The 14,377-nt window shown below is 40.4% G+C and overlaps 1 protein-coding gene across 5 annotated transcripts in view; it reads left to right on the top strand.

The window, feature by feature from the left end:
- CARMIL3 (capping protein regulator and myosin 1 linker 3) overlaps nucleotides 1-14,377 on the top strand; it is a 63,329-nt gene that overhangs the window by 25,894 nt on the left and 23,058 nt on the right. For all 5 annotated transcript variants that reach the window (XR_011855194.1, XM_072150607.1, XM_072150597.1 and 2 more), the window contains exons 11-19: nucleotides 1,038-1,132; nucleotides 4,187-4,273; nucleotides 4,456-4,565; nucleotides 10,482-10,559; nucleotides 10,762-10,838; nucleotides 11,541-11,645; nucleotides 12,219-12,288; nucleotides 13,163-13,244; nucleotides 13,462-13,558. Coding sequence is in view for 4 of the 5 variants with exons in the window: in XM_072150607.1 (XP_072006708.1) it covers nucleotides 1,038-1,132; nucleotides 4,187-4,273; nucleotides 4,456-4,565; nucleotides 10,482-10,559; nucleotides 10,762-10,838; nucleotides 11,541-11,645; nucleotides 12,219-12,288; nucleotides 13,163-13,244; nucleotides 13,462-13,558 (801 nt within the window). In the remaining variant the exon portion in view is untranslated. The remainder of the gene's footprint in view (nucleotides 1-1,037; nucleotides 1,133-4,186; nucleotides 4,274-4,455; nucleotides 4,566-10,481; nucleotides 10,560-10,761; nucleotides 10,839-11,540; nucleotides 11,646-12,218; nucleotides 12,289-13,162; nucleotides 13,245-13,461; nucleotides 13,559-14,377) is intronic.

The raw sequence follows: 14,377 nt of genomic DNA, 5'->3' as shown, positions 1-14,377 counted from the left end.
GATATATGTAGATGTAATATTGCGAGAAGGAGAAATTAGTGAATTAAAGTTTTATATATTTGCTAATAAATTGGTCAACAAGTCTGTAGTAAGCATGGGGAGGGTGAGGGGGTTTTGAAGAAACATAATGGGGCGCATTTACTTACCCTGTCCACGGAGTTCACCGAAAGTGAATTGTCTGGCAATAATGCACTGTGCCGCGATTCAGATTGTGCACCCGATATCCTGCATGTGTCGCTTCCCCGCTCAGGTCCGACGGAGTTCACAATCTTTTAAGTAGTGTATGTAAGTGCATTATCTTGCGACACAATTTCAAAGATAAATCCCTCACTCAGTCTGAATCAGTCGGATCATCCGTCGTACCCCCATTTTGTGTTGCATAGAAGCCAGTCCAGTGCGCCAAAAAATTATTGTGTGCGACACAATCCCAGCACAGACACCTGTTAAATAACTATATCACCTAATTGAAAGGAAGGGTGAGGGGAAAAAGGCAGGAGAGGGCACATGTACTCACCTTATACTGATAAATTTGCATGCTTGAAGGACATTTGTGTACAGTGTGATAAGGATATTTACAACTAAGAACGTATGTGGAGACATAGAATTTAGCATTATAAGTTACACACTGTTTAGCACCTTTGTGGCAACTGCGTGGCCTTTCCCCCCATATCTTGAGGCCCCTTTTAATCTTTTTAATCTTTTTTAATGTTGTAATAAAAAATATTATACATTAAAACCCATGATTTTTTTTATTATTATTATGGTAAAGTTACTTTCATTTAGTTGATATATGTATTGAAATGGGGGACACCTATGTAAAAAGATAAGACAAAATTGATTTTGGTTGACCTGTGAAATATCTGCCCAAGCAGTGCAATCCCCCAAAAAAGGTGCAATGGAGTATATGCCATGGAATAAAACTGCTGCTAGATGAGCATTTTCTCTTTAGCCATACGATATCCATTTCTCCTACTATATCCCTCCCTCTCACACCACTTATCCCTCACTCTATCATTCTTTTTTCTCCTCTCTTGCAGTGATTTTGCTCTCCGCCTGGCTTCTGTGTTGTCAGATAATGCAGTCTCTTCTTTACATTCCCTGAACCTGTCACACAACCCACTGGAAGACCGAGGTAATCCATCTACTGCAGTGAGGTTACACAACATAAAACATGATACAGTAGTTGGTCCTATCTTCTAACAACATGATTTATATTTTCATATTAAAACTATGTTTACGGCTAAATAATTGTTAAGTAAAATCTCAATCAACACCCATTTTTTGAGATGCAGAAAAAATTCTCAATGCCCACTTCCTTCACCTCTGTGTCAGTATGATGTAATCTACCAGCCATTCATAGACATACAGTAAATAGTCCAGCCACATAACTGCATATGGCTGATTTCATCATAGGAGTAGAAAAATTTAACAAAATTAGAAATAGATCCATCATTTGACCCCTACTGCACCTGTCAGATTCTGTCATGTTAGGATCTCCATTATGGTGTCCACCATTTTACCAGAAACAAAGGACTGTATGCTATATGTATGTTTATGTGATAGTTATAAGTTAAAATAAAGTCCTTCCATATTGTAGGAGATTCAGCCTCACCCATCAAAACATCCTTGAACGCTATAAAAAAAAAAAGTCAGTGATGGCGAACCTGAATGATGGCCTTTGTGCTAGGTGATGGCCTGGGTGCCCACAGAGAGGGCTCCGAGTGCCACCTCTGGCTCCCGTTCCATAGGTTCGCCACCACTGACCTAAGTAATGATGAAAGTCATGCTGGCCTGACCCATCCATGAGCTGCCATTTTGAATACAGTGTTCAAGGAATAATCTTTTCTCATATTCAAATGGATCATAAAATATAAGCTAATATGTAATTAGTTGTTATTTAATCCCTTCCCGACGCCGGGTCCCGGTGCATGGAGAGGGCTCGCGGGCCGAGCCCTCTCCATAGCCGGTAAGTCTTTGCTGCATATTGCAGCAAAGGCTTACCGGTAACACCCGCGATCGGTGATCCATTGCCATGACAGCATCGGGTCTCACGAAGGCTATCAGCACATTGTAATGAATGAGGAGTAAAATCCCCATATACTGCCATATTGCAGTATGGCAGTATATGGTAGGATCGATCAGACAACCTAGGGTTAAAGTACCCTAGGGAGTCTGAAAAATAGTTAAAGTAAAAGTAAAAAAAAGTTTAAAAAAAAAAATTATATTAAAAAAACCTAAAAATTCAAATCACCCCCCTTTCCCTAGAACTGATATTAATATTAATAAACAGTAAAAATCATAAACACATTAGGTACCGCCGCGTCCGAAAATGTCCAATCTATCAAAATATTATAACGGTTTTTCACTGCGTTTAACCCCGTAACGGAAAATAGCGTCCAAAGTCAAAAATGAAATTTTTTTGCCATTTTGGAAAATATAAAAAAATTAATAAAAAGTGATCAAAAGGTCGTACAGTCCTAACAATGATAGCAATGAAAACGCCATCAAAAGTCGCAAAAAATGACACCACCCACAGCTCTATACACCAAAGTATGAAAAAGTTATTAGCGCCAGAAGATGGCAAAATCAAAAAAAAAATTTTGTACAGGAGGTTTTAATTTTTTTAAATGTATGAAAACATTATAAAACCTGTACAAATGTGGTATCCCTGTGATCGTAGCATCCCAAAGAATAAAATAGACCTGTCATTTGGGGCACACAGTGAAAGCTGTAAAATCCAAGCCCACAAGAAAACGTCGCAAATGTGTTTTTTCACCATTTTCACTGCATTTGGAATTTTTTTCCCGCTTCCCAGTACACGCCATGGAATATTAAATACTGTCACTACGAAGTGCAATTTGTTACGCAGAAAATAAGCCATAACACAGCTCTTTATGTGGAAAAATAAAAAAGTTATAGATTTTTGAAGGTGGGGAGTGAAAAATGGAAGTGAAAAAACTAAAAAAGGCCAAGTCGTTAAGGGGTTAAAATTAGAAAAATATTGTGGTCAGTATAATGGAGAATTGAAATGCTACTGGACCTTTAATAAGTTGTGTGACTTTTTCCCTTTGTAAGACACAGGACAGAAAATGGCTGCTGATTACATGACTAGATCACGTGTTCTGTAACTACCTGGGCAGGTCATGTGATCATCACTACTTTAGGCTGTAGTCTGTTGGTTGCAGTGCATCCAGTATGGTCAGTGTTGTGGAGAGACCCATCTCAGTGAGGTAATGTGCAGTAATGGCAGTTACATATCATTACTGTGGAAACAGAGCAGGACCGTGTGCTAAATCATCACTGGGAGCAGAGCATAAGAGCGAGGAGATGCTACTAAGGACTGAAGGATTATGGTAGTTGCAGTTGTGCAGTAATGGCAGTTACATATCATTACTGTGGAAACAGAGCAGGACCGTGTGCTAAATCATCACTGGGAGCAGAGCATAAGAGCAAGGAGATGCTACTAAGGACTGAAGGATTATGGTAGTTGCAGTTGTAGATAGCTGCCTTCTTGGAAATAACTCCCCTTACTTTAGAAAGCCCATAAAATTGGGTTACCGGTAATCATAAAGGCAAACTATTTAAGCTCCATTTGTAATTATTGACATTGAATTTAGTTGTATTCATTTATTTATAGAATTATGGAGTTTTGTATCAAAAGTTGATATTCCCTTTAAGGAAACGCGACTTATAGACGACATCTAGTTACACACGGACCTTTCTGTCCATTGTGACCTCTGGTGAAGCTCTCTGGATGCTTTACTTTAATCCCAGCTATACGGTGTTACTTTTATTGATAATCCTTGTTCCCAAGACAGCACAAAAAGTTGAAAATCCAATTTCATTGGGACAAACATATTTTACAATTATAAAATATCCCAGTTCCAACTTACATACAAATTCAACTAAAGTATAAACCTAAAGAACCTATCTTGTGCGTGACCCTGGGACTGTAACCCTAGGTGTATACCTACACCTACCTGGAGGTCAATTTCTTTTTTGGTTTATACCTCACACTTTAATATCATAGTGAGATTACCGAACAATGTAAGTGGTACAGGGGGCTTATGCTAATTTGCTTTCCTATATGAGTAGGGGAGGACAACATGTACCCTCCTGTTCTCAGGTGTAGAAGCATAACAATCTCTGAACACTGTAGTTACAAAAAACATTTTGCTCTTTTTAGGAATCTCTGCTCTGTCCCAGCAATTCCTGTATTTTCATGCCGGACTTCGGAGTCTCAATTTGAGTAAAACAAACATCACTGCTAGAGGTACAATAATATCTGATATTTTACTGCATGTAACTGAGACACTTTATTGTACTGTCTTATTGTGCTTACCCAGAGTGTCTTGTTTGTGAGAACCTGGGTGACTGCGGCACTTTGTGTGTGATAACCTGGCATGTGCGATGCTCTACATGTACGTATATTATTGTTGGGCTTTCTTTCTGTAGGAGCACTCTCTCTGTGTCAGTCTCTCTGCCAGAATGCTCTTTTCTCCTCCTCGTTGCACTCACTGACCCTCAGTAAGAACCCTGGACTTCTCGGGAGCGAGGAGACCAATGTGAGACTGACCCCTAACAACACAACCCAGAAATCAGCATGAATTCCTAACCCTCACTTAATCTCTTATTTCTAGTGTAATTCTTCACTGTTTCTACATCTTCTCTGCATGCAAGTTAGCGCCTCCTCTTTGTATCTAATATCATGTGTGCACATCCTTTAACTATTCTCCTGCCTGCTTTTCCCATCATCACTTACATTATGTTACACCAACATTCTTTTACTTCTATGTATTATTTATATATGTTGGTTAAGGGATATCTTAGCATTTCATAATCAATATAACATGTCACAATGGTCACATTTATTGAGATGCTTTTGATCATGTGTATAACTAGCTGCTATTGATGTGGCTGAATATGGGGACAATGAATGCGATAGATGAACAGTCATCTATACGTTGACATTGCTTATTGTTTTTCTTCCTAAAGGGGTCTGCTATGGAAAAAACATACATATCATGCATCCTACAAAATGCATTGCTAAACACACAAAATAGATTCCACAATATAATCAATAATGAGGAAAATCGCATATCTATTTACACATAGAAGCAGATACTGCAGTAAGACTCATTTTATAGCAATGATCACCATACTCTAAAAGGTTTTTTTTATTATTATTTTACAACCTCCAACTCACCCAGGTGCAGCATATATGATGGATCACTATCAAGGAAAATTCCAAAGTAATCACAAAACAACTCAAAGTAAAAATATACAGTCCTTTAATGCAAAAGCTTCATGTGTACAAAAAGTTCACACTTAAAAGAACATCTCCAGTTGTTCATTTAAAGTTGTTCTCCAAGCTTGTTGAAAAACGGTGCTTGAGGCCCCTTCTACACTGGCGTTTTTCACGCGCGAGTTCTGCGCGTGCATTTGACGCGCAGAACTTGCATTGCACTCTGTCCCATTGTATTCAATGGGTCTTTCTTCATTTGCGTTGTTTTGCACGCGCGTGCTTGCGTTCGTTTGCACGCGCGTCAAAATCGCAGCATGCTCTATTTTTGCGATTCACGCGCATTTTTCACGCCCCATTCAAGTCTATGGGGACGTATCAAAAACGCATTGCACTCGCAAACATTGCAAGTGCAATGCGAGTGCAATGCGTTTTAAACGTAAGGGTTGCTAGGTGACCAGAATAACAGTATTTCCCCTGCTCGCGAACGATCATTTAATTAAAAAAACACAATGAAGAACAGTGAAGAATAGAATAAAAACAGTGAACACAGTGAACACAGTGAACACAGGATCATTTAAGATAAAAACACAGTGCAGAACACAGTGCAGAATAGATTACAGATGTTCGGCACATCTGCTTACTTGTCGGGAGATACGCGCGGAGCGGTGCGAACAAAATAGCATGTGAAGAACAATATATATGTGTGAAGAAGACATTGCAGATGTATGGAAACATCTGCAATGTGTTCTTTACACACATATATATTGTTCTTCACATGCTATTTTGTTCGCACCGCTCCGCGCGTATCTCCCGACAAGTAAGCAGATGTGCCGAACATCTGTAATCTATTCTGCACTGTGTTCTGCACTGTGTTTTTATCTTAAATGATCCTGTGTTCACTGTGTTCACTGTTTTTATTCTATTCTTCACTGTTCTTCACATCTGCTAACTTGTCGGGAGATAATATACGCGCGCGGAACAGTGAAGAATAGATCGCAGATGTTTGCAACTTATCAGAAGACATTATTTTTCAATTAAATAAAACATTTTATTCCCGAACCTTGGTCCCTTTGAAAAAGTCCCATTGACGCGCGTGAAAAACGCACCGAAAACGCAAAAAAACGCGAACAAAAACGCAGCAAAAACGTCAGTTTTTCACGCATTGCACCCTGACGTGAAACGCAACGCTAGTGTGCAAGAGGCCTAAGAGGAACTTGCCAGCAGCACTTACACCACAAAAGTAATAGCAATATCAGTTAATGTATGAAATATTCTTTATAGCATTCCCTCTTTTAAGTTCACTTGTTTACCATTAAAAAATTGTCACCACATTCATATGCAAATGAGCTAAAAATAGTCACTGAGATGATTGACGGCTGTATGCCTTACTTCAGACCATGAATAAGGCCTGCATGCCAAAATCGGTCTGAAGGTATTTTCTATGCGACCCATTTTTATTTCTCAAAAAAGAATATTCCCTGTTTATCCTGATTGGTGATAGACTTTCCAATTTTGTATCCTGGCTGCTGTGGACATCTCCATGCACCATGTGCAAGGAGTGATGTAACTTTGTGAGCTAAATCGTTTGTTTGATATTAAAATAATTGCTGAACAAGGCATACAAAAGCAATTAGTATATTCATGTACTAATTGTCATAAGACATGTCCTAATGTACCCACTGCGTATTATTAACGGTGAATAAAGTGTATTTACAGTGCTATTTACATTTTCTTTATTTTCCATTTACTTTATTTTATTTTTTTATCTTAATAAAGAAAATGTAAATAACACTGTAAATCTATGTTATTGTGGCACATTTACTAAGCAGTCTGCGTAAGAATTCTGACGTAGACAGCACCTAAATAAATGTTGCACATGTATTTATAAAGTATTGTCTCACGGCTACACTGCATGTCGCGGCACAATCCTGCCTTTAACTTCTCTGTTTCTGCAGCACACAGAAGCTACATGATAGGGGCATCTGAAAAAACACTCCCCCACAAACCTCTCATTGTGACTCATCTTAGGCAAAAAGTAACTCTTTTGATCTTAATTGCATATACCTTATATGTGATCTTTTTTTTTTTTAAAGAAAAACAGACACATTTTAACATAAAACAAGGTATGATTAAAATGATGACTTATACCCTAAATGAGGATGCTATTAGTTTAGTGGTGTAAAAGCTGGTCACTGGTTCCTTGTGAAGGAATAGTCCCTAAGCCAGGGGTCGGGAACCTATGGCTCGCGAGCCAGATATGGCTCTTTTGATGGCCGCATCTGGCTCGCAGCCGGGGCTCCTATCCAGGGGCTTAACTACAGCCGCAGCAACTGCTACGCTGCCTGTCAAGACCAGGCTGTTGTGCCCCCGGCTGTAGTTATGCCCCTGGATGTATTCTGCAGAGCAGCGCAGGGTCCGCGGGGTTAATTCAGGGGCGGCGCCTCCCTCTCCTTCCCTGCAGCAGTCTCCTCCGTGTGTGAGAGGGAGGGGAGGAGACTGTCTGCAGCCAATCCCGGGGCTGGATGTAGCAGCGCGGGAGATTCAGACAGAGACCACCAGAGAGCTGCACACTCCGGAGACATGAAGGAGAAGGAGTCCAAGGAGAAGGAGTCAGCAGCCGGGGATCAGCCAGAGATAAGTGCTCCCTCCCCCCAGTGTCTCCTCACACTCTGCCTTAACCCCTTAGTGTCCTGTGTGCAGCTATGAAGCTCTCCTGAGAGCTTCATAGCTGCATCATCCTCACATATCTTCCCCCACCACTGCATTTCTACATTAATGTGAGGTTATGCAGCAGCTTAGACACATGTTGGCATCTGTATAGGGATGTTCTGCATTGGTTGGCATCTGTATAGGGATGTTCTGCAGCGGTTGGCATCTGTATGGGGATGTTCTGCAGCGGTTGGCGTCTGTATAAGGATGTTCTGCTGCAGTTGGCGTCTGTATAAGGATGTTCTGCATTGGTTGGCATCTGTATAGGGATGTTCTGCAGCGGTTGGCGTCTGTATAAGGATGTTCTGCATTGGTTGGCGTCTGTATAGGGATGTTCTGCTGCAGTTGGCGTCTGTATAAGGATGTTCTGCATTGGTTGGCGTCTGTATAAGGATGTTCTGCATTGGTTGGCGTCTGTATAAGGATGTTCTGCAGCGGTTGGCGTCTGTATAAGGATGTTCTGCATTGGTTGGCGTCTGTATAGGGATGTTCTGCATTGGTTGGCGTCTGTATAAGGATGTTCTGCATTGGTTGGCGTCTGTATAGGGATGTTCTGCATTGGTTGGCGTCTGTATAGGGATGTTCTGCATTGGTTGGCGTCTGTATAGGGATGTTCTGCAGCGGTTGGCGTCTGTATAAGGATGTTCTGCATTGGTTGGCGTCTGTATAGGGATGTTCTGCAGCGGTTGGCGTCTGTATAGGGATGTTCTGCAGCGGTTGGCGTCTGTATAGGGATGTTCTGCATTGGTTGGCGTCTGTATAAGGATGTTCTGCAGCGGTTGGCGTCTGTATAGGGATGTTCTGCAGCGGTTGGCGTCTGTATAGGGATGTTCTGCAGCGGTTGGCGTCTGTATAAGGATGTTCTGCATTGGTTGGCGTCTGTATAGGGATGTTCTGCATTGGTTGGCGTCTGTATAGGGATGTTCTGCAGCGGTTGGCATCTGTATGGGGATGTTCTGCAGCGGTTGGCGTCTGTATAAGGATGTTCTGCTGCAGTTGGCGTCTGTATAAGGATGTTCTGCATTGGTTGGCATCTGTATAGGGATGTTCTGCAGCGGTTGGCGTCTGTATAAGGATGTTCTGCATTGGTTGGCGTCTGTATAGGGATGTTCTGCTGCAGTTGGCGTCTGTATAAGGATGTTCTGCATTGGTTGGCGTCTGTATAAGGATGTTCTGCAGCGGTTGGCGTCTGTATAAGGATGTTCTGCATTGGTTGGCGTCTGTATAGGGATGTTCTGCATTGGTTGGCGTCTGTATAAGGATGTTCTGCATTGGTTGGCGTCTGTATAGGGATGTTCTGCATTGGTTGGCGTCTGTATAGGGATGTTCTGCATTGGTTGGCGTCTGTATAGGGATGTTCTGCAGCGGTTGGCGTCTGTATAAGGATGTTCTGCATTGGTTGGCGTCTGTATAGGGATGTTCTGCAGCGGTTGGCGTCTGTATAGGGATGTTCTGCAGCGGTTGGCGTCTGTATAGGGATGTTCTGCATTGGTTGGCGTCTGTATAAGGATGTTCTGCAGCGGTTGGCGTCTGTATAGGGATGTTCTGCAGCGGTTGGCGTCTGTATAGGGATGTTCTGCAGCGGTTGGCGTCTGTATAAGGATGTTCTGCATTGGTTGGCTAATGTATGGGGATGTTCTGCATTGGTTGGCGTCTGTATAAGGATGTTCTGCATTGGTTGGCGTCTGTATAGGGATGTTCTGCATTGGTTGGCGTCTGTATAGGGATGTTCTGCATTGGTTGGCGTCTGTATAGGGATGTTCTGCAGCGGTTGGCGTCTGTATAGGGATGTTCTGCATTGGTTGGCGTCTGTATAGGGATGTTCTGCATTGGTTGGCTAATGTATGGGGATGTTCTGCATTGGTTGGCGTCTGTATTGGGACAAGCTCGAATGTAAATTATCTATTTTTTATTTTACAGGGAATTACAATTGTTTTGGTCCAGTGGAAGCTTAGTACAGGGGGGGAGGAACACTCCTTGCTGTACTAATGACTGCTGGAGCCATTGTTCTGTCAGTGTCCCTTTAAGCATATTGTACGGCTCTCGCAGAATTATATTTTAAAATATATGGCGCTTATGGCTCTCTCAGCCAAAAAGGTTCCTGACCCCTGCCCTAAGCTAAGCCAAGATTGAATACTACAGAGAGCTCTGTCTAGGAAGGCCAGAGAGATCAAGTGATAAAATTACTTATGGGGCCAGATTTGGTAGTTCATCTCCTTTTAGATCATAGTCATCATGTGTAATTGGTCCTTTGAGTTGATCAAAATATGTTTATATCCACCACTTTATAAACATTCATGGAATTATTCTTCAATATTTTACTTTACATCTCTCATTATCTTTTCATACAAGTACCTCTAATAACTCTTGCAGTTCCTATTACTTAACCCTTTCCCTGCATGCTTTCCCAACATTATAATGTCAATGTCTCTAAATCCCTCCACTTAATACTCAAATAAAACATATTAAAGTCCCATTCTCCATCTGTTCACTATTACTGAATAACCACTAAATCTCTGTTTTCTAGGCACTTTATACTTTCTTGTCTCATCCAAATTCGTTGGTTTATTTGGATCTCTCAGGAACAGACTGTGCTGTGGACACTGTAAGAGAATGAAGGCAATACTAAAAGGATGCAAATTTGCCAAGTGTGGGAGTAGTGTATGGGATATTAGCAGTGCATGATGTGGCTGGGACTATATTTAGACAGAACAGAGTGCTTTGTATCAATTATATAGAGGAATGAATGCAAAAAAAAACACTTAAAGAAGCTGAGGATATTATAGTTGCGCTTTCTTTTGCTTCAGATTTTTGGCGCATTAGCTCTTGGTTGTTGCTCCTGTCTCTCGCATCTTGACCTGTCTAAGAATTCACTATCACATCGGTGAGTGTCCTAAACTACAATGCTAATAATATAGGCTGTAATGTTATATTAGAACAAATAAAAAATAAATCTACCATCAAACCAGGGACAAACTTGCACTTTGACTGTGGTAATCGTCTTATATTTGTTATCCATGTTCCCCTTTTTACAAATATTGAAATATTGTCTTTTAAATTTGCTAATGAGCCAGCAGAGCTCTGGGGGCATTACCAGAGTCCTCCATGCTGAAACTTCACAGGCTATTACAATGTACAGAAATACCTCCCCCTCCCACTGTGTTCTCTCCCTCCTGACTGTAATTTTACAGAGAGGAGGGTGAAACAGTGTAACAGCCGATGAAGCTACAGCATGGTTGGGCTCTGGTAATTTTCACAAATCCCTTTCTGGCTCATTAGCATAACATTAACATTATTGATTTTAGAAGGAAGGAGATCATGGATTAAAAATATAGGAAGATTACTACAGTCACGAAGTCTGAGTCTGTGAGTAAGTGCCCCTGGTTTATCATGCTTGATTTTGATGATAGATTTCCTTTAAGAATGTTAAGCGGTTTTTTGCTCAATTTTCAGTGATGATATAATGTAATTTATTTATTTTTTTTAAACTTTAAGCAGTACTATTGACTCTTTTAGTTCGTCAATTAGAAATGTGGCTCAGTGGACTTTGCAACTGTAATGTGCTTTCTTGATTTCTTTCTAACAGAAGAACACCAGAGACTCTGCCATCTGTGGAGAAATTTTTTGGCAGTTCATTGTCACTGTCCCATGTATCATTAAGTGGAACCAAAGTGCCCCCAGAACTTTTAAGGTAAGAAGCAAAGCTTCACTGTTTTATAAGCTACTACTACTTCAGTAGAATATATGTAATATCAAAACTCAGCAAATCAAATGAAATTGAGGGAAATAAAAAATTAAGGGAAAAATCACTTGCATATACATTAGCCAGTGCTTATTCAACTTATGGATATCCTATACACTAGGGAAATAAATGTGATTATATATCTTTATTACCTGCCTTCTGAATTATTATAAACATTCATTTTCGCTTCAGTCAAGTATGAAAGTGTGCTCAATGGGTAAAAAGTTAGAAACTACGGCCCACACTTCTGGGGGAATTTCATCTCCCTTTAAGATTAAGTTCAACATTGCTTGTTCCCTGATAAATGCTGAACAAACATCACAGGTGGGTCAGTCTCCCTGAAATTTCAACCTTATACCTATATTTATGGTCATGGTCTGCCTTTACTCTAATGTGTATGGAATGTTTTGTCCAGTTAAGGTTTTCAAAGAACTTGTCATATCAATTTGAGATGTTATTTTTCACAGAATTAGATTAATATAAGAAAAAGATGCATATACCAAATCTATTTTCTTAATGTAGAGCCATGCTTCAGGGGCTGTGTTCCAACACTCACCTGCAAGACGTGCACCTTGACTTAAGCAGTTGTGAGGTAAGTTGTGTGAAATAGAAAGTGATTAAAGATGAGGTGACTGTGACTCATCTTGTGTGAACAGGGGTGGGGTGCTCGGCCAGAATAGAGATAAACGCTTCGCAGGACCCCGCCAGAGGCTAGTCTGCTGCGTCGGCAGGGCTATCATGTGCTGGCGCACAAGCTCTTGCTTTATGTAAAAAATCTATTAAAAACATTCAGACATGGTTAAACAATTCAAAAATAAAGCACACAAAAAATTGGGTAGCTACTGTAACTATTTTACTGACATGATATTACACTATTTAAAGCTTACAATTCTGGGACAATTTTTAGATTTTCCACTTGAATTTGTTTTGTGACGAAGGGACTAACTTGCTGATCGGTGGGGGTCTTAGTGCTGAAACCCTCACAGGTCGCGAAAACGAGGGGTCCAACCTACCCCTCTCCGCTCCTCAGACTAAAGGAGCAGATGAAGCTGATGGAGATCGCAGAGCGCCGCGCCCACCGATATCCGTCGGCTCGATAGAGATTAATGGAGCAGAAGAGTCAGGCACGGCCGTCTGCTTCATTGGTCTGAGGAGCGGCGAGGGGTCGGCCGGACAACTCGTTTTTGTGATCTGTGGGGGTCTCAGCACTGAGACCCCCACTGATCAGCAAGTTAAGCCCTATCCTGTCTTCGTGGGAAAACACCTTTAAAACGCTAGTCCTTTAGAATGATGTGTGCCAGCCTGTGTGTGGTCTGTAACTCAAGTCATATTTGGTTATCATTAAAAACATAAATACGGTATATAATAAAAAAAAATCCCAGATTTAACAAAAGGTTGAATAGATATTTTGACATTTGTGGTTTTAACAAAATGCTATTTATGATACTTTTCTGCTATTTCTCTAGTTGAGATCTGCAGGTGCACAAATATTACAGGAACTTTTCCATCCAATCAGCAGTGTTGGAAGTTTGAATATTTCTGATAATGGTGAGAATTGGTGCTTTTATGTGATTCGATTACAGGTTTCATGGTCCATATGGCCCAAAAATTGTAACCACTCAAGCAAAATGTCAATATATACAAACAATAGAATGAAAATTGAAAGTGTTAATTAAGTAAAATATAATGTAGCCAATACACTCTCTATAATGATCTGTTTTTATCATCATTATCAGTTTTAACCTTAACCTTTGATTTCTATTAGGATTAGACTCTCATTTACTCACCCTTGTCCCTGCTTTGGGCAGAAGTAGACATCTGAAACACCTTTCGATTGGCAGAAACTTCTCAGTTAAGTCACGGTGAGAATGAATAGTATACTGATTAGCATAACATTCAATGAATTCTAATTTTAAAAAAAGGCTAAACTAAGAAATCAGAAATGAAAAAAAAAACAATACGGAGGGGAAAGATTATTACCTTGACATTACACATGGATTTACAATGCAGTTGTCAAATGTAACACATCTATGAAGCTGCATGCTATTGTGCAAAATAGATACATTTTGGGAATTTTTTGCAGATTTTAAAGAAAATCTACCATCAAAATCAATCATGATAAGCCATGGAAATTTACTCATAAATTCAGGCACCATAACTGTGGTAATCTTCTTATTTGTTATCCATGGCCATCTTCCTTCTAAAATAAACATTATGCCAATAAGCCTGAGGGGTTCTGGTGGATGTTTCCAGAACCCCTCAGTGGCGTGTTTTCACTGGTTTTTACAAGAGCAGGTCTCCTCTCCCCCTGCAGTTCCTGTTGCTGCTAGATTATAGAGGCGGAGGGAGGAGGGAGAAACCGGGGGGAGAGTGAGACATGTGTAACAGCCTGTGAAGCTGCAGCACTGAGGGGCTCTGGTAACACCCACCAGAGCCTCTAAGGCTCATTAACATAAATGTAAAAGTTTATCTTAGAATGAAGGAAGCCATGGATAACAACTATAAGAAGATTACCACAGTTACTGTGCCTGGATCTTTGACTAAGTGTCCCTAGTCACAAGATATTGCCAATGTAAAAAAAATACAACAGAAAGTTGAGAGTTTAGTTGTTAATACATCTGCAATCCATATATTTAGAAAACATTGCAGTTTTAAATAAAAGGGTGTTTAATTCTGTTACC

This window comes from Engystomops pustulosus, chromosome 1 (genome assembly GCF_040894005.1).
Source record: "Engystomops pustulosus chromosome 1, aEngPut4.maternal, whole genome shotgun sequence".
Lineage (NCBI taxonomy): Eukaryota > Metazoa > Chordata > Amphibia > Anura > Leptodactylidae > Engystomops > Engystomops pustulosus.
This window is presented reverse-complemented; position numbering and strand designations above follow the sequence as displayed.